This window comes from Pimephales promelas, chromosome 7, assembly GCF_988280905.1.
Source record: "Pimephales promelas chromosome 7, fPimPro1.hap1.1, whole genome shotgun sequence".
Classification (NCBI taxonomy): domain Eukaryota; kingdom Metazoa; phylum Chordata; class Actinopteri; order Cypriniformes; family Leuciscidae; genus Pimephales; species Pimephales promelas.
The window spans coordinates 8,354,032-8,373,525 of NC_142775.1; the positions used below are offsets into that span (position 1 = coordinate 8,354,032).

General features: G+C 36.9%; 2 protein-coding genes across 4 annotated transcripts; one reads left to right on the top strand and one right to left on the bottom strand.

Moving 5' to 3' along the window:
• Window positions 1-3,206: 3,206 nt before the first annotated feature.
• On the top strand, window positions 3,207-8,275 carry LOC148978284 (uncharacterized). The gene is made up of 9 exons (XM_089133026.1): window positions 3,207-3,536; window positions 4,238-4,318; window positions 4,404-4,538; window positions 5,282-5,444; window positions 5,560-5,863; window positions 6,223-6,278; window positions 6,487-6,554; window positions 7,673-7,716; window positions 7,818-8,275. The coding sequence occupies exons 2-9, from the start codon at window positions 4,244-4,246 to the stop codon at window positions 7,882-7,884; spliced, it is 912 nt and encodes a 303-aa protein (XP_088989152.1). The 5' UTR covers window positions 3,207-3,536; window positions 4,238-4,243; the 3' UTR covers window positions 7,885-8,275.
• A 3,225-nt stretch (window positions 8,276-11,500) lies between these two features.
• Window positions 11,501-17,644, bottom strand: LOC120461172 (uncharacterized). Of its 3 annotated transcripts, none has more exons than XM_089133028.1 (17): window positions 17,339-17,644; window positions 16,889-16,955; window positions 16,575-16,722; window positions 16,331-16,381; window positions 15,734-16,114; window positions 15,468-15,569; window positions 15,112-15,344; window positions 14,857-15,035; window positions 14,681-14,771; window positions 14,241-14,588; window positions 14,022-14,139; window positions 13,819-13,910; window positions 13,576-13,690; window positions 13,377-13,478; window positions 13,124-13,291; window positions 12,861-13,028; window positions 11,501-12,123 (listed from the first exon to the last, which is right to left on the bottom strand). In XM_089133028.1, exons 2-17 carry the CDS (start codon window positions 16,949-16,951, stop codon window positions 11,903-11,905), a joined length of 2,580 nt encoding a protein of 859 aa, XP_088989154.1. In that variant the 5' UTR covers window positions 16,952-16,955; window positions 17,339-17,644; the 3' UTR covers window positions 11,501-11,902. The 3 variants fall into 3 exon arrangements, with proteins under 3 accessions (XP_088989154.1, XP_088989153.1, XP_088989155.1); XM_089133027.1 differs by having other exon boundaries at window positions 16,889-16,958; XM_089133029.1 differs by having other exon boundaries at window positions 11,502-12,123; window positions 13,377-13,472; window positions 16,889-16,958; window positions 17,339-17,643.
• Between the last annotated feature and the right edge of the window lie 1,850 nt (window positions 17,645-19,494).

The following is a 19,494-nucleotide window of genomic DNA, read 5'->3' on the forward strand; positions in this document are numbered from 1 at the left end:
AGAGCTGCCAATAAGCACGTGATCTCCCTCGCCTAGGTCTGCTCGCTGCAGCAAATGAGTTTTAAATTAATACAAATTATAAGAATAATTTTTAGCTTCAGTGAGAAAAGAGGTTTCCTCATAGCGTAATTGTCACAGGTCAGGGGGGTGGGGTGGGGGGGCAAGCCAGACTGCACGCAACCCTCAAACACAGAACCACACCAAGGAGCGTACCAGAGACCAGACAGACAAGTAGAATTTCTAAAAGTAACAATCTTTATTGAATAAAAACAGAAATTAAGTCTCTTGGTCTTCAGGAAGGAGGAGACCAAAGGGTTCACTGCACCGACCCGGGTCACTGGCAGCCACAGAGGAGGAGGGAGTCGAACGCCGGTCCGGTGTGCAGGTAAGTAACGTGGTACGTAGACCCTTTCAGCTGTAATACAGGCGGGCAGCTATCCGGGCGGACCAGAACCTGGATCACGGACCAGGAGGGGACAGGTGGGTTGCAGGTAATTTTTCCCGCAAGCGTCAGCTATTCAGTAGGTGGTCGGCACGGGGGCGATGGGGTCCAGGAGGGAGACTCGCTGCCAGTCAGGTAGGTAGCCAGGTACGCATGTCTCCTCCATGTAGAGTGCTCTCCCGTAGCGTCACTGGACAACAGGTGTGAGGTCCTCCGTGTGTCTTTCCTCCCTTGACGGCTCCAGCCAGAAGCAAAGGTATCCTCTAATCCAAGACAGAGACAACTTTACAGGTTCACTTCTATTACAGTGAAGCAAGGACTTACGGCTGGAGCGGGTGGCTCTGAACAGGCAGCGCCGAGGCTGGGGTGCGTCTCTCCTCTGAACAGGCAGCTCACAAGAAGGCAGAAGAGGCAGAAGAATCTTGTATTCAAATAGAAAGAGCATTTAATATGGATACAACCATGTTCTTTCCGTACAATGGAGAATCGGGCTAACAGCTGGATGGGGTTGCTCCAAGCAGGCAGCACTGAGACTGGGGTGTGTCTCTCCTCTGAACAGGCAGCACACAAGAAGACAGGTGCAAACATGTTCCTTTCGTATAATGGAGAATCAGGCTTATGGCTGGACTGGGTTGCTCCAAGCAGGCAGCACACAAGAAAGCGGTGGCAAAGGAACCTTCTATTTAAATAGACAGAACAAGTTAAACAGGGCAATCACACTCCTCTTCAGTATCAACAGGAGCTTGCGGCCGGAGTGGAACATACACATTCAACACTGAGGGCTTCGTTCAGCAAACACTGGGTGAGGATGTGAACTGGAGAATACTGGAGGTTAAATAAACATACACATCCACACACTGCAACTTCACGTCAAGTCCAATACTGTGTGACACTTCAATTCAGGCACTGCATATCCACTCTCAAATCTCAGTGCAATAATGCCAGCACTCACCCAATGATCAATCCTTCCACTGTTACGCTGAATCAACGCTCAGAAGATGAAGAGATGCAGATGAATTCTCACAGCATGGAAAACAGCGTCTTCAATACACTTTCACACTCAGAAGAAGATATCAGGATTTCAATGATGACTCAATCCACACTCTAAAGTGACAATTATATTTGTGGTCAATACACTTCACAATTCCTTATTCAATTCAGTGCAAGACATGCATTCACACAGATCCGGTGTTTCATTACTTATCTTCCTCTCTTGAATGATGGCGTTCTCCAGTCTTGACTCAATCTCCACAATTCACTCACTTCACATCCATTGCACGTTTCCAGCTTGTATTCTCACAATCACCGTTGTACCCTTTTCCAGCCAGATCCTCACAGCCTGCTCCAAAGATCCCAGCAAATTCAAGCCACTGCCAAAGGAATAAATTTCTCCCGGGGGAGTACCACACTCAAATGCCTTTTCCTTTCCCTTTTAACTGCTTCTTTAGGCCCTGTTTCCCAATCACAAATCCCCACACCTGGTACCGCTTAGCTAATCAGCTACCGCTGTCATGGCAACTGACAACAAGCGAACCAGCACGGTGTGTCAGTGAAATCGTTCCGGGGGGAACACACTTCAGCGTAATTTGGTTCCGCTGGGATTGTCACCTCTTGACATAAGCTAGCTTGCGCAACACAAGAGTACTCTCGTAAGAGAAGATGTGGCTTGTTTAGGAGGGGCGTGCTATTTCTTTTCAAAGTCAGTATTTAACGATAAGTTGAGAAAAAATCCCCTCGCGTAAAACAATACCAGAAACTACCAGAATGTAGACTGGGCAGTAAGCATTTGCCTAACAACTCCCACAACACCTTAGCAACCGAATACATCACTCCAACAACTGCAGCAACACCCACAAAATCACTAATAGCATCCATATATTTACCAAACAGCTTGTCCTATATGTAGAGTTGCGGGAATGCTGGAGTTCATCTCAGCTTCTTGGCAGAGGCATACAGGCATATAAACACTTTGGACTGGATGGTAGGTTTAGGTTTTAAGTTGTAATGTGTGGATTTTATTTTATTTTTTTTATTACACAGTAATATTCAAATACTAGTAGCATTTAGCAGATTGCAGCTGGGCAATAATAGTATTTACATTTGGCAATGAACAATCAAGCATTTGACTTTTTTTGCTAGTTTCCAAGTTTACATAAAGAGGTGGGCGATAATACAATTTTTTGATGACATAAACAATCAAGAATGTGATATTTGATATATATATATATATATATATATATATATATATATATATATATATATATATATACATATATATATACAGTATATGCAACCCAGTCTCTTCCTACTGCGTATCTATACCACGAGTTTTCATTTTCATTTGGCGTAGTATTTACACGCCAAAGTCACATTTTGCGTTCATATGGTACGCAAAACCCTCCCGTTAAACTTCTATTGATTGAAAATACGTGTACATTGTACGCAGAAATGTATTATAGGCAACGTCATCGTCCCGCCCCTTCAACCGTACGAAGATTCACGATTTCATCTCGTGCAGCTGCCGAACTGCATAATTATTATTATATATATATATTTTTAATTTCGCACAAAAACATAACAGAAGATTTTTCTCTAATGGGGGCGGTTGTTACTACATATAATATTACACGCTTGCTCATTAATAGTTGGGGGATTATTTGCAGTTTAATTCTGAATGATCAATTTCCGTGAAACAAAATGTTTAAAGACTTTTCAATAATTCAATGTGAATCATTTATGCTAGTTATAGCCTAGTAGTTATGTCTGTCTGCTTTATTTGTTCTGCTCTATTTGTTCTGCTCTCTGATTTAGACTTTTTTGCTCACAAATACACGCGTTTTTGTTTCTTTTTTGTGATTGTGTTCGAAATAGTAAAAGTATTAACCAATCATTAATACAAATAAATTATTAAATTAAAAAAGGTACATAATTTGCCCTGAGTTTTAGTCCTTTGCTGCTCCAGGTATGGAAACACCCACTGGCTTGGTAACCAATCGATCGTTTCACATTTTCGGCGCCTTCGCCTCGTCGCTTTCACGCCCCCTGCAGTGCTCAAGTTTCCCTCGTTCATCTAACTCGTCGTCAGAAAACACAAGTAAGTATTTAGCAAAAGAATAAAACATTTCCGTTATTGTTAGCTCACATTATTGTAATTTGCAAATACTAATAGCTTTCGATATCCGTGTGCCAATGCTGTCAGTTATTCTTTAAAGTGAGCAATGCACATGCAGCCCCATACAGTCAGGCGATTAATGTAGACCTGTTTAAAATAATGTATTTTAGGATAAAACCTAGCGTAAGATTGAGAGGGCTGTTTTACTTACTTTTACTAATACTGATTACTTTTTATTGATGCATTATATGTTTTTTGGTTAATTTATGACGAGGTCAGGTCAAGTCTTTACCAGGCATTACGTGTAGATCACAGATATGTAGATTCCAACAGCCCAAAAACAATCACATACTGTTTATTTTGACCAATTCTGAAAAAAATTCATGATAATGAAAATAAATGAGTTAATAAGTATGTAGGTTTTAATATATGTATATATATATATATATATATTACACACATACTTTTATTTTTATTTATTTAACCTTTATTTATCCAGGTAAACTGTTTGAGAACCACTTCATGTACAAACTGTACAAACTGTGTGTGTGTGTATATATATATATATATATATATACATAAAACTATATACTTTTAAAATATAAATTAATCTTTAATACAAGTTTTGTATTTGATGTGATGTCTGTCTTTTATGCTATGTCAAATTGTTTGTTTTTGTATAGTCCAAAATGCCAGGTTCAACCTTACGCCAGTGTCCCCACTGCCAGACAAAGATGAATTGCAGACACCGGTCCTGTTTAAAGGTTATTGTGCATAACTAACACTGTTTCTTTATGTGGCATTGCATTTATTTTAATACTCAATGTATTTCTGTTTCTCTTTTCGTAGTGTGGAAAATTGCTTAATTTTAAAAATAAGCAATCAGTGCGCTTGACAAAGTTTCGTGCCAAAGCCCAGCAGTGGGCTAAAACAACAGTTGCGTCTAGGAATCAATCCAAAGTCCTTGACAATTTAGCCCTCATGGTAAGCAAAGTTCAACATTCTAATTACACAAAATTAAAACATTTATTTAGGAGGCTCTACAATATATATTTTTTTACATACTAGTACAAAAACATAATACATTACATGATCATGAATAAATTATTAGTACTGTAAACTGACATTTCAAATAAAAAGTAATTCATATTATTTCCACTAATTTGCCACTAATGGGCAGAACTTTTGTAAATAAAAGCGCTAATAGGCAGTTGGTAAAGTCACTCATCACTGCAGCTGCCATTTGAATTTCTGGTTCCCAGAAAAAGGAGAACTGCTGCACATTCACAATAGCCTAAATCTCAACAATATTTAGTTTTAACTCTATTTGATCTTATGACAGATCGGTGATCATGTCGGATTTGATTGATTTTACAATATTTTTCGAGTTCCCCATTCAAGTAAATAGCAGTTAGCCTTGCATAACCTAAAACCAGGTTTCCCTGGATGTGTTACAAATATGACCAGTGAACTAATATTCATTGAAAGCTGAAAGCTTGTCATATTCAACTTTAGCAAACCGTTTACTTACTTTTTATTTTATTTTTTATTTTTTTTTATTTTTTAGTACAGTCTGAATATCCTTTCAAAAAATTGTATGGTATAATATAAATAATAAGCCTGGACATTTAAAAAAAAAAAAAAAAACACACACACTTTGGCTTGGAGTCACATGATGATAAGCATATTTTTTAAAAGCTATACCATTTGACATTCTTATATTTTAGATGGAGAAGCTGAAAGCCCTGGGATATGTTCCTCTCCTACTTCTAGGGAAATATTCGAAGGGCAAAAAGTGGAAAGCAGAGGTCCAGTGCCCAGTTGAGTTCCCACCTGAGGGACATATGGTGATGGAAAAAATGCTCATCCTCTTTGAGCATATTTTACAGGGTAAATTGTATTTGCAAGCACTGATACCTAAATACTGTAGCTATACAAGTTTCTTTGTTTAACTACACTTTATTTCAAAGTTTTAAAATGACTTTAATTGTGCCTTTTTTTAAAGGTTTGACTCCAGAAGAAGAAGAGGTCATAGAACAACAAATAGAAAGTGGGGAGGAAGAACCAGAGAGGCCTGTTGTGGAAGAGAGATTTGAAAGTCCAGGAAAAGAACGGCAAGAGGACACAGAGGGTGATGGAACAGAGAGACAGGGCTTAGAAGATGAAGGGGCTGTAGAAGATGAAGACATTTTATCAGAGAAAAATGCAGACATTGAAGAACAACAGACAGAAAGTGGAAGGGAAGAACCAGAGAGACCTGTTGAGGAAGAGAGAAGAGAGAAAGAGGGAGTCATATTAAAACCAGAATGGTGAGTAGAAGAAAATGGGGTGAAGCGAAGACTATATATAATTATATAGAGTTATATATAGTTAATACTTTAGAAAAGTTAATATGTCATCCCAACTGCTGTTAGAAGCTCCGGTGGCTCTAGAAATAGACAGTATTCTGAGGGCCGCGTGTATGACTGCTCATGCGCATTGGCTGCTCCAATCTGCTCCAATTTTTATTTATTTATTTATATATATATATATATATATATATATATATATATATATATACTTAGGAATATAGCATAAACAATAATGAGACAGACTGTAGTTGTCAGATTTTATTGGTGATTTCAAATCTGCAATTGAACTAAGGCTAAAAAATTGTTTTCCTTCACAGCAAATCAGCTGTGAACATGGCAGCAAAAAGAAAGCGGCAAAAAAAGACTGACACAGGTATAAAATGTTACACAATACAGTCAGTTCTTTGCATTGCTTGTCTATTAAACATTTTCATCTATTTGGAAAGTTCTCATAATATTTATATTTGTTTCAGTGCTGTTTAGATTTTTAGATGTTTAAAAATTGTTTTGCATTCTAACTTTTAGACATCCTCTTTTCAAGTTAAGTAATTTATTTCTAACCAAATTCTACATTTGTACAGATTGTCCATTTCATGCGTCTCTGGACGTATTTCCAGTGGAATTTGTATCCAAGACGCGTCTCAGAAAGGTTGGCATTGTTCCTCAATCTCTTAATGTTGTATTTTTAAATACCGGTGATGTTTTCATGTACAGAATTAAAAAAAATAATAATAATTTATTAAATTAAGTAATACATTTATGTTTTTGCTATGAATGGATCAGTATGCCAAAATATTTAGCTCTGTTATAATGTTAAGAGCTCCACATTCAATGTATGCTAATCTGTAGGGTACTTTATTGCAAAAAAATAAATATCTGCAATAGAATTTATATTTGCTTACTGATTACAGTATGAGTACAGGCAGTGCAAAAGAGCATAAGGTGGAATATCACACACCAATACACAAACAATGTAGCCTGGGTTTCCCCATGCTGCCTTGCCACAGTGCGATTTTATTCACACAGCTAGGCAGCCTGGACACCATTAACCAAATTTTTCGCTTGAGATAGGGAATCAATCACAGAACGGGCAGGGAGCAGCAAGACGATGACGATGTCTATGCGACACACCATAGCAGTTTGTTTATGTCTATGGATCCATCTCGGCAGCGGACGTGAAGTTACCTTTTGATACAGCCTTTGTGTAAACATAAATCTCTGCATATGTAATTGAACCGATTTGCTATGAGTGACGTACAGACACATTTGATAGGCATTCGTAGCACCCAATAATACGTCTCTGGGCATTCGTAAACCATGCCTCAAATAGTAGAAAATGAATATGTGGTTTCCAGACCATGTCTCATTCTCAATGATACGTGGTCTGGCGTTAACCAGGTTACAAACAATGATTAATAAAGTGAATAATTGTAAATTCATATTTTATTATAAAAATTCTGTACAGTGCTACAGTGTTGTCTTCTACAGTGTAGTATGAATATAACATAAAATCTAGCTATATAACATGTAAAGTTCAGGTGTGTATATTTCTATTGCTTTTGAAAATTTTAGCAGTTGTTGCTCTTCAGTCTGTTAGGCTTTGCTTGAGAGTCAATTATGGGTCAGTTGTGGTTAAGATGATAAGAATCCTAAATGAAGAATTGGAATTCAAATTTCAGAATTAGTAAGTGATGTAATGATATGTACAGATTGAAATGTAATGATGATTTGTTTTGTAATTGGCTCTTTATTTTACCTAATTTACAGGGACGTAAAGAGGTGTTGGTGCATTGGTTGCCTTGTCCAGCCTGGTAAGAATAAGTAAACCTACATGGCAACGTAATTCACCTTTGTAAATTACAACTACCTCTGTCCTTCTCATTTATTGATTGCTGTTTTTACTTTTTCTCAGTAAGAAGACATGGCCACCCACCTGGCAGCCTGAAGATCATGTTCAAATTACTCTGAATCAATGTTAATAATATTACCGGTTCATGAAGAGAGTTTTTTTGTTTGTTTGTTTTTGAACCACAGTTTCTGTTATAGTGGAAAAATAAAGGTTTTTGTTTTCACTAAGTCCATTTACATATTTTGACCTTTAAAAAGCACCACATTTTATGCCTGAAATATCCAGGTGCTGGAGCTTCTCCCAGCTACCACAGGCCAAAGGTATAACATCACCCTGAACAGATGGGCAGTCTGTCACATAGACGACACACACAATATAACTACATGTTTTTAATGTGCATACAACACTGGTGCAGCCAGAGGAAACCCACAGCAACACCGGGGAAACTATCAACCAGGAACGGCTCAAGGAAATATGAAGTCATTTGTAGTCTTACATTCTTACATAGTCATTTTTTTATGTAAGCCCATTGTGTGTGTAAAGTATTACATATATATATATATATATATATATATATATATATATATTATACTTTATATATATATATATATATATATACTGGTTTAATCATTAAATATATGGATATGAACAATCAAATTCTCTCTAGACTAGTGGCTAGATGTACAATGAATGTTCAAATGTATATTATATTGCCATAATATATTATATTTCACATAGACACAGATTCTCTAAAACGGTCCCAGTAAGTTAAGTCTAGGGAAGCACCAGTACTGTATTAAGAATATTTGGTAAATACCATAGTAGAATTATCCAAAATGCACCCTTGTATAGCCAACTAATCCCGCTTTTAATACGACATAGAAGTTTTTCATTTTCATTTAATAGTGCTTAGACATACCCTGGGAAAAAAAAGTTAAAAGTTTCATTCAAACCCATTTCCACCAATCAGAAACGTTGGGGCGGGCTTTACACAATGACGAGTGACGCCAGCGCTGCGATTTTAAAGCAGATTTAGTAGCCTACATTACAAAGATGAATGCCGCCGTCGAACTTCACTCGCTCAAATCAGCTATCGCGTCTGTTTTAAGCGATTTGAACGTTTCCTTTAAAAAAAAAACAAGCCAAGAACAACACTCGGAGATGTTTCTCCACATCTCTGCAAACGTCATCCCCTTCATCGCTCTGATTGGTTTTAGGTCTATCCGCGAGGTCCGTCCGAAATGATTTGTCTATGACGCTATCCTAGACCATAACTATTAATTTTTGTTTTGGTTGTTTATGTTCTGTTATTGTTTGTATGTTACATTTCTGCAATAAAAAAAAGTTCACAGTACGTAGTTATGAGAACTGAGAATGTTTTGGCTTTATATATATAATATATAATTTCACTGTAATCAATAAATCTTTTGCTGCATCAGGTTAACCCCACAATGCAATCTGTTTTAGTTTGATATTGAATGGGGGCAAATAAATGTTTAAATGATATAATCTGTTCATTCACCACAATAACCTAAATAGAAGATCCTTTCATAAATGACCATGTATGGGCAAGTAAGTGTGATGAATCTGTTCAACTGAGTTGTCATTGGCTCTGACTTTCCCTTGGCACTCGCAGGATTCTCGAGTAGCACCTCAATGCAGTACATGAGATCCACGGGGAGGAGTCGGATCAAGATCCAAGGGGTGGATATGGGCAAGATTAGTTGTGGGTTTCAGTAGCACCTCAATGCAGAACATGAGATCCACGGGGAGGAGTCGGATCACGATCCAAGGGGTGGAGATGGTTAGGATTAGGGTTGGGTTTAGGGATTAGGGGTGGGTTTAGGGATCAGGGGGCGGAGTTGGTTAGGTTTAGGTGTATGGAAGGTGGGAGGAGTTGGATCTGGATCCGACTCCTCCCCATGGATTTCATGTTCCGCAGTGAGGACCATCTCGTGGGTTTAGGGATTATGGGGCGGATTTGGGTAGGTTTAGGTGTATGTAAGTTGGGAGGAGTTGGATCTGGATCCGACTCCTCCCCGTGGATTTCATGTTCCGCAGTGCAGATTCGCTGTGGTTGGACAATCTTTTAACCTTTATTAAAACCCGCTTAATGTTGCTAAGTCGGTGTTGCTGTTATTATCACGTCAGTAATGCATTCACTTAACAAAGTAGTGTTGCTATGTTGTAAGAAACTACCCCTTTACCGAGATCCTAACCCTAACCCTAAGCATAACTTCCCTGTGTTTGGAAGGACAGTAAAACATACTCAGATGTAACATCATGGGTAACAAAGTCTGTTGAGTCACATTAATTGTCTTTTCAACAACTTGCCATTTATGTTTTGTTGCAAGTTTATAAACACTGATAATATAGGGCACTTTCTGGGTGATTATTATTTTATTTTTTTACATTTTCTTGGTTACTTACATTAGGACAGCTCTAACCCAATGTGCAACCATAGACTAAGACATCAATTAAATATTAATTAAGATTCTAGATTGTAGCACAAGACAGCTATAAACATAGACCTGTACTATTCATAAAATGCAATTCTACATACGTTTTATGTGTTTTATTGTATACAATATTAATTGCTGGGTAATAACTGGATTACGTAATCAGATTCCAAAAATTAAGTACTTGTAATTAGATAGTTATATTTGAAAATACTCATAACCAGACTACAGTAACTTTTTATTGATTTCATGTTATTCTCACAGTGAATTATAAAAAATATACTGTATATTCTACCTACTCCTACTGTTGTGGCAAAAATCCTGTCAAACATCATCACTGCGTAAGAGACACTCAGAGTCAAATTAATAAAGAAAGAGAAGATTTTATTCTTGCAAGAATAGGCCCTGTCGCCAGCACAGCAGTTACATGTACACTGTAGAGTGAGTGAGACGCCTTCACGGAGAGATGAGACAGCTCTTATAGTCTTTTCAAGGTTCCTCTTCCCCCGCTGTACCTTTCACCCACCCAGATAAGGCCCTTACTGCTGTTTAGTCTCTACTAAAGGACACAAACTGATATTGAAATAAACTGGCCAAAACTGGCCGTCCCTAAGGTCAGAGGTCCTGTCCCATATATTCCTGAAACGTCACCCACAACCATGTAGACATCAATATTTAACTCATGGAATAGGTTCAATGGAAACACATGGCTCAGAGTAGTAATCTTCATTAATGATTAAAATTTCCATAACACTGTCTTTTTAATTCCTTTCCAAAAAAGCATTCTTATTATATACATTCAGAAAGAATCGCAGGTTTGTGGAGTAGCACTTTCATATTAGCCACTAGTCATGTGTCTATCACTGAAAACTCATGCAAAGCACAGTATTTAATCACTGGATCAATAATAATAATAATAAACAAGTAATTTCATGCACTTCATGTTGTTGGTAACGAAGAATGGAATGTATTTTCTTTTATCTTTGTATTTTTATTTCAATAATGTACAAGATTATCCTATTGAAATCAATGTGAAAAATGAGTTGGGTCAAAAGAAATCAAATACAGTCAATTAAATTACCTTAAATGTAATGGATTATGTTAAAAAACTACAATTTGTCATGTTATTTGGAACCAGTAACTGACTACAATTTGTTCCTACAAAATGTTATAGTATTTATCACAACAGTATTAGTCAAAGGAGAAAATACGGCAGGATTTTCTGCACACCACATGCAAGACCTGGCTGAAAAGAGATAAAATAAAGGAGATAAAAAGACAAGACGGTTTTTGTTGATCACTGTACAGGTATTTTATTTGGTTTACAGTAGGAGAATAACATTTGTTAGGTGAAAATTTTATATACTGTATAAGGGTGTTTAGCAGCATTGATAAATTTGGTGTACACGCGCACACACACACACACACACTTTCTGTCAATGTTAGATAAAAGTACACACTGCAAACAAATGTACTAATATAATAATGCTGTCGTAAATACACACACGCTCAAAGATTCAAAAATATAGTCAAAACCTGTACTGCTGAACCTTAATTCTAATTTCATTAGGCCAGAGACATATTAAATAGATTGTACATTAATATGAAGTGTTTCATATAAGCTTAAACATTTTCATTTTTGCTTATAAAAATAGTTCTTCAGCATCTGTCTACTCTACATGCTCAGGTTTAGTCCTCATCACTGCTTGTTTCACCAGAGCTGGAGTTTACTGCCTCAGTTTCTTCATCGTAAATGTTATCAAACAGAATGTTGTCTGATGCCTGTCCCAGAACACATTGTCGGTATAACATCCTAGCATTTTTTTGCAGAAGCTGAAGGTCTTCCAGTTTTCTCTTTAGAAGGCACAGTAGTCCATTGGAGCTCTCCTCTGATATCTCAAAGTCACTGTCTAAACACAAAAGGAATGAAAACATATATAATATTAAGGATAAATAAAATCAATCCTAAATGTTTTAATTTCAGCAATTAAAGCATTACTTAATTAAAAAAATTGTTGTTAATTTACTCACTCTCATGTTATCCAAGATGTCCATGTCCTTCATTCTTAAGTTGAAAAGAAATGAAGGTTTTTGATGAAAACATTCCAGGATTTTGGTTCAAGGTCCAAGGTCCAAATGAGAGTTTCAGTGCAGCTTCAAAGGGCTTTAAACGACACCAGATGATGAATAAGGGTCTTATCAAGCGAAACGATCGCTTATTTAAAAAATAAATACAAAAGTTTAAGTTTTAGCACAAATGCTCGCCTTGCTCTGTATTGTGATGCGCGTTCGTGACTTTCCTGCTCGAACATGTTCATCAAAATGAACAAATCATTTTAAATCAAATTATTCATTTCGTTCGTTGAATGAACCAAATGACTCAAAAAAAAAAGAAAAAGCCCTTTGAACAGTTTGCACTGAAACTCTCATTTGGACCTTGAACCGTTTGGACCCCATTGAAGTCCATTATATGGAGAAAAATCCTGGAATGTTTTCATCAAAAATCTTAATTTCTTTTCAAATGAAGAAAGAATGACATGGACATCTTGGATGACATGGGGGTGAGTAAATTATCAGCAAATATTTTTTTAATTGAACTAATTGAAGTGAACTACTTGGTTAACTGAATTTTATTATGGCCACTCACTGTTATTTTGAATTTGAGTTGAGAGATCCCTCAAGGAACATTCAGCTTCCTTCAGTGATTGCCAGTGTTGCTTGACCTCCGTCACTAGGATCTGCACCTCCTCCTTCAGTCGGGAAAGCAACATGAACCGGTCAAAGACCATCTTCTTGGTTGAGAGGTTGCTGTTACCTGCAATTTATTAAATTATCATATTTTAAACACTGAGAACTGTATTTATATTAAACATTGTTTATCAAATATACTGATTTTTTAAAGTTAATTACTAGTGTCAGGGCATTCCCATGGCCATTGGAAATTATCAGCTGAGAGCAGCTCATCCACGGAAGGAAGCTGGTGGACTGACTGTTCATTGAAGTCCTTAATGGCAGCTGCCAAGGTTGACTTGTCTTCATGAATTCTCCTCCTTATTTTGTGCCTTCTCTTGTTGCTATCTAATAAATCAACAACATTAGTATATAGCATTCAAGTTCATTCCGTAGCTAATGTGAATCATTTTTTATCATCATCCATTCTCACCTGTCTGATGGTACAGATCATGTTTTCTCAACTTTATGCTCACATAAAGGCCTCGAATACTGCCCTCAAGTCCAGAGTCATCCTTTGCACTTGATACTACATCTCAGACAAATAAATTAGCATCACAAATTTGATATATTCTGCCTTATGTGCAAATGATTTATTACATAAAAAAAACAGACCATTCAAATCGTCTTACCTGTGGCCCACTGCTGGACATCACTGACCCACTGCTGAATGTCCTCATCACTGACATTCAGCTCTGCCTGCAGACTTGCAAAGCTCTCACTTTCCACTTTCATTCTCTCGGTTGTCTAAAGACATATCAAAACACTATAAATGAATTTGATAATAAAGGTTTGTAAAGGTTCAACAATGTATGCAATAGACATAATTGCTCAAATTATGTTAAACAAGGTTGACTTTTGCAGCAGTAAAATACCTTAATGTATCTTTGAGACAAACACTTAGCCAGATTTTCAGACTTCCGTTTGTTCCATGCAGAAGCAAGAACAGTGAGCATGTCTGAACGTGCTATTAATAGATAGTTGGTCAAAATAAATATATAAAAAATAGTTAGTCATGATTCATTTATACTTATAAATAACTATATGTTAAAAGTAGTGTTTATCTAACATTTTTTACCAGCTTTGGACATATATTTAGTGCAGATTGCAGCTCTCGACAAGAAGGAGTTGACTTGCTCCACCTCTTCTCCAATTGTAAGACCAGCTCCCTCTTGGTTTTTTCCAGACCATTTTATCTACAAAACAAGAAACAACAATAATGGCTATTGAAATAAAATTATATGTCCATAACACAAAAATATCAATAATATAAGTTATTTTAATGGAAGAATATTACCTCACAACTCCACTCGTGTGCTTTGGCATGCATGACTGATAATAGTGGGTGCATATTTAGTAAAGGCCTTAGCTCTGGACAGTGTCCCACCACTTTCTTTAAGTATGGCCAGTACTTGCAGGCGACATCTGAGCAGAAGAACGTCACATTTTCTTTTGAGAGTGTGTTTTGAAGGAACAGGGGATAAGCAAATATTTCGCCTCTGAACATATTTAGGGCTTTTAAAAGTCCTCCATGTCGGCACACAGCAATCTCAAGGCCTTCCTCATCAATTTTTGATGTCGACTTTTTAGCAGACTCTTTGGCTGCTCTCCATTGAGAGGTGCCACACATCCCTTTACTTGTGGCCTACAAGACATACGATTAAAATTATTATTAATATTCCAATAATGGTAGTTGGACTGGAATATAAAATATGAAAATAAGTTAAAGGTTATTACATGCTTGGTCTTTTCATGAACATATCCCACAAAGGAGGAAACATCATCATCTTTCATGATGAATGTGCCATCGAAATAGCCCTTCTCTGTCCTTAAGTTTATGGAAAAAAGAGAAACATGATGTAGGCAGTGAAGAAGTACAATAAAATGTACAAAAATTAAAATAAAATACATACCCATGTGCATTATGAAACCTGTAAAGCTTCCTGTTACCATCTACTGAGATACCATGCATGGATGGACAGCAAGCGGGGCATTTAAATGGCTGGACACCACAAAGCCTCTCAACCTCATGCAAGGCAAAGGTCCACTCCAGAAAGGCTTTCTGGAATGTGTCTCCACATATTTTACCACTCTGTTGAAATAACCAAACAAATCACTTTAAGGAACAAACAGCATGTTAACAGTATACACTGAATAACAATATTTACCCTGCCATTGTACTCTGTTCTTCGGTCAAGCATTGCAAGGAATGCTTGACGTGAAAGACCTGGAGCAAAAAGTTTTAAATCCAGAAAAGACCTAAAAAGGCCAACCTCATACACGGTCTCAAATTGTATAGAGGCTGGCCAATAGCCAGACTTGAGGAGACCACTGAGCCCCACTGCCGATTTTGTCCTGCAGAGTGAGCACTCCAGCAATGGAAGGGTGAGATTGTACCGTCCTATAATTAAAAGTGATGCATCACAACAGCTTTAAAATACCAAATCACAGATTTACACGCAAGCATTGAGTTCTTATATTAACCTTTATGAGTTGTTTTCATAAGAGAAAAACTACATCTTACCATTCAAATTAATTACAATAATGGGCTTGCCACTGATCACTCTGCATGAACTTTCTGAACAGGCACAGATTTTGTCTGGCAAAAGTAGCGGAAGATATCGGACTAAAAAAGCAAAAAAAAAAAAAAAAGATAATAAACTCCTTAGTGCAGATTCATAAACAAGTAATTTAAATACAATTTAATATCTTTATTAAATATATTTAATTGTAATTTTACACAAAAGTACAGCCATTGACGGAAAAGAATGAGACACATGAAAAGCATACCCTGTTCAGAGAACTCAAATGACTCGGAGTGTCTCTTCACTGCAGTGGTTGGACACAATGGCTTGAAGAACCCATGGGCCATAGAGTCCCTGTTATGGAGAGGAAGGTGCAGATGGACATCTCCATCACACATACTGCATAGATACTGCCTAGGTAAACAGTCCCTGCACCGTACAATGGCCTCAGTAGTTAAACAGTGTTGGCAGATGCATTCCTGAACATGTTCAGCAGCCAAAAGATTATTAACCATGGCCTCCCTTGCAATGTTCCATCTTTCATGGCTTAGAGATTGCCGCTTTTGCCAGGTTGTTTTGTCAGGCCCCTCTTCAGGCTGAACACATTCGTCATTGAGGATATGCCCCAATTCTTCAATGAGTGAGACTTGATTGAAGGAGAAACAAAAAAAACAGTGATATAGTCAGTACAAAATACAATAATCAATCAATCACAATAATCAATCAATAATCAATCAATCATCCTTGGACAAGGATCTTATTTATAAAAAAAAATTACAATTATGTCAAGTATGCTGCAGCTGGCAAAATACTAAACTCTGCAAACCAGCTGCCATTCAATATAAATATAGTAAACAGTTACCAGTTTCTGCTGGATAAACAAATTCCTCTTGGATGGGCAAACTGGTGGGAGCTTTAAAAAAGAAAAATGTGAATACATAATGCTTTGAGGTTCTTTATATCGGGTTCTCTATGTAAATGAGTGCACTTAACGATTAAAACAGACTGCATACATCTACACATTTATCAAATAGGGAGAAAATATAAATCATAACTGAAAATGACAGTATATTTAAACGATAACTGTAAATTAACAACTGTCTCACCGCGTTTAGGAGGTCTTCCTGTAAGTTTTGATTTTACTGCAGTTTTTCCTCGAAGCGGCCTTACAACATTCCCATTTCTGTCCCTTCGCTTCCACATTACAATCATGGGATGTCGCTTAGAACTCTTGACTTTATTTTTTTTCTCTTTCTAAAGTGCAAATCGTATATTTAACAGATTATTAACATAGTTAATATTTGCTTGTCATGAATATATTAGCCTATATATCTATTCATCTGTAGTTTTCTTTCAATTATTTGACAGAGAAAAATAAGTAAAATAAATAATTATTCAATTTTTGTTTTTTTAAAGTTACCTGTGTCTGATCAAGAAACACATCTCCAAGAAGAAGTGATACTTCTAAAGACCTTCTGGACATTCTTCTGCTAGAACACATGTAAAATGAGAGGGTTGATTGGTCTAATCTACATATCTGTGATCTGCACGTAATGCCTGGTAAAGACTTGACCTGACCTCGTCATAAATTAACCAAAAAACATATAATGCATCAATAAAAAGTAATCAGTATTAGTAAAAGTAAGTAAAACAGCCCTCTCAATCTTACGCTAGGTTTTATCCTAAAATACATTATTTTAAACAGGTCTACATTAATCGCCTGACTGTATGGGGCTGCATGTGCATTGCTCACTTTAAAGAATAACTGACAGCATTGGCACACGGATATCGAAAGCTATTAGTATTTGCAAATTACAATAATGTGAGCTAACAATAACGGAAATGTTTTATTCTTTTGCTAAATACTTACTTGTGTTTTCTGACGACGAGTTAGATGAACGAGGGAAACTTGAGCACTGCAGGGGGCGTGAAAGCGACGAGGCGAAGGCGCCGAAAATGTGAAACGATCGATTGGTTACCAAGCCAGTGGGTGTTTCCATACCTGGAGCAGCAAAGGACTAAAACTCAGGGCAAATTATGTACCTTTTTTAATTTAATAATTTATTTGTATTAATGATTGGTTAATACTTTTACTATTTCGAACACAATCACAAAAAAGAAACAAAAACGCGTGTATTTGTGAGCAAAAAAGTCTAAATCAGAGAGCAGAACAAATAGAGCAGAACAAATAAAGCAGACAGACATAACTACTAGGCTATAACTAGCATAAATGATTCACATTGAATTATTGAAAAGTCTTTAAACATTTTGTTTCACGGAAATTGATCATTCAGAATTAAACTGCAAATAATCCCCCAACTATTAATGAGCAAGCGTGTAATATTATATGTAGTAACAACCGCCCCCATTAGAGAAAAATCTTCTGTTATGTTTTTGTGCGAAATTAAAAATATATATATATATAATAATAATTATGCAGTTCGGCAGCTGCACGAGATGAAATCGTGAATCTTCGTACGGTTGAAGGGGCGGGACGATGACGTTGCCTATAATACATTTCTGCGTACAATGTACACGTATTTTCAATCAATAGAAGTTTAACGGGAGGGTTTTGCGTACCATATGAACGCAAAATGTGACTTTGGCGTGTAAATACTACGCCAAATGAAAATGAAAACTCGTGGTATAGATACGCAGTAGGAAGAGACTGGGTTGGTATATGAAGAGTTCAGATGCAAAAACCTCTAAATGCCATTTGAAATTTTCTTCTTTAATGATGATTTTTATCAAACTTGTATATTTAAGTTCAGCAATTTCACTTAAATAACAATTAATAGGTAATTATCATTGCCATTTAAGTGAAATCACTGAACTAAAATATACAAGCTTGATAAAAATCATCATTAAAGAAGAAAATTTGAAATGGCACTTAGAGGCTTTTGCATCTGAACTCTTCATATATATATACACACACACACACACACGTATATAAACTTGAATATATAAGAATGTTCCGGTTTATCTGTAAAATGATATAGACACACACACACACACACACGCACACACACACACACACACACACACACACTGTGATGAAGGAGAGGAGGCAGTCGAATCCATTTGCAGCACTTTATTCAAACAGGTAATAAAGCAAGAAATCACTGACATGAACCAAGCGATTGCGCAGCAACATGCAGCGTGGCAAAACAAGACTTCACAAACAACAGACAACTGAACAGTCCATATAAAGGGTAGATAATAATTAACAGGTGGGAGTGATGAGACTGAATGGGAGAACCAGGCAGGGATGGAATCCAATGATAGCAGAGGAGGATGAAGGGAAGTGTAGTTCTAGAACTCAGGAGACAACGAACGTGAGAGACCGGAGAGAGGTGAGGGCGCGCACTCAGTGACAGCTGCGCGCTCCATGACACACACACACACACGTATATAAACTTGAATATATAAGAATGTTCTGGTTTATCTGTTTATCTGTAAATTGATATACTATATAGCAAATGTCAAATGCTTGTTTGTTCATTGCAAAACTATATTATTACCCAGCTAATGCAATATAATGCTATAATGCTAAATGTAACATTAAGACATGAAGATATACATTAAAGGTCCCCTGACATGAAATTTTAATTTTCTGAGGTTTTTTAACATTAATATGAGTTCCCCTAGACTGTATTTGGTCCCCTCATGTCTAGAATTTTCAATCGGTGTAAACCGAGCTTTGGCTATTTTTCTCTTCTCTGCATCCGTCTGCATCTCAGACGCGCTGATCTAGAATCTCCCCCTATATACGTCATATAGGAGAAAGGTTACTCCCCTTTCTCTGCTTTTCCCGCCCAGAGACGTACGAACAGGCGCAGGTTTTTTTTTCCCCAGCTTTGAGATTTGAGTTTTTCCTCGAGAAATATCATGGCTTGCAAACGAGCGAAGCATGGCAGTTGCTCAGTGTTCGGATGTACAAATGAACACAAAAGTTTTTTTAGTTCCTTCATCCGCGCCTCTGAAGAAACAATGGGTTCATTTTATTTTCTCTGGAAATGCGCTGAC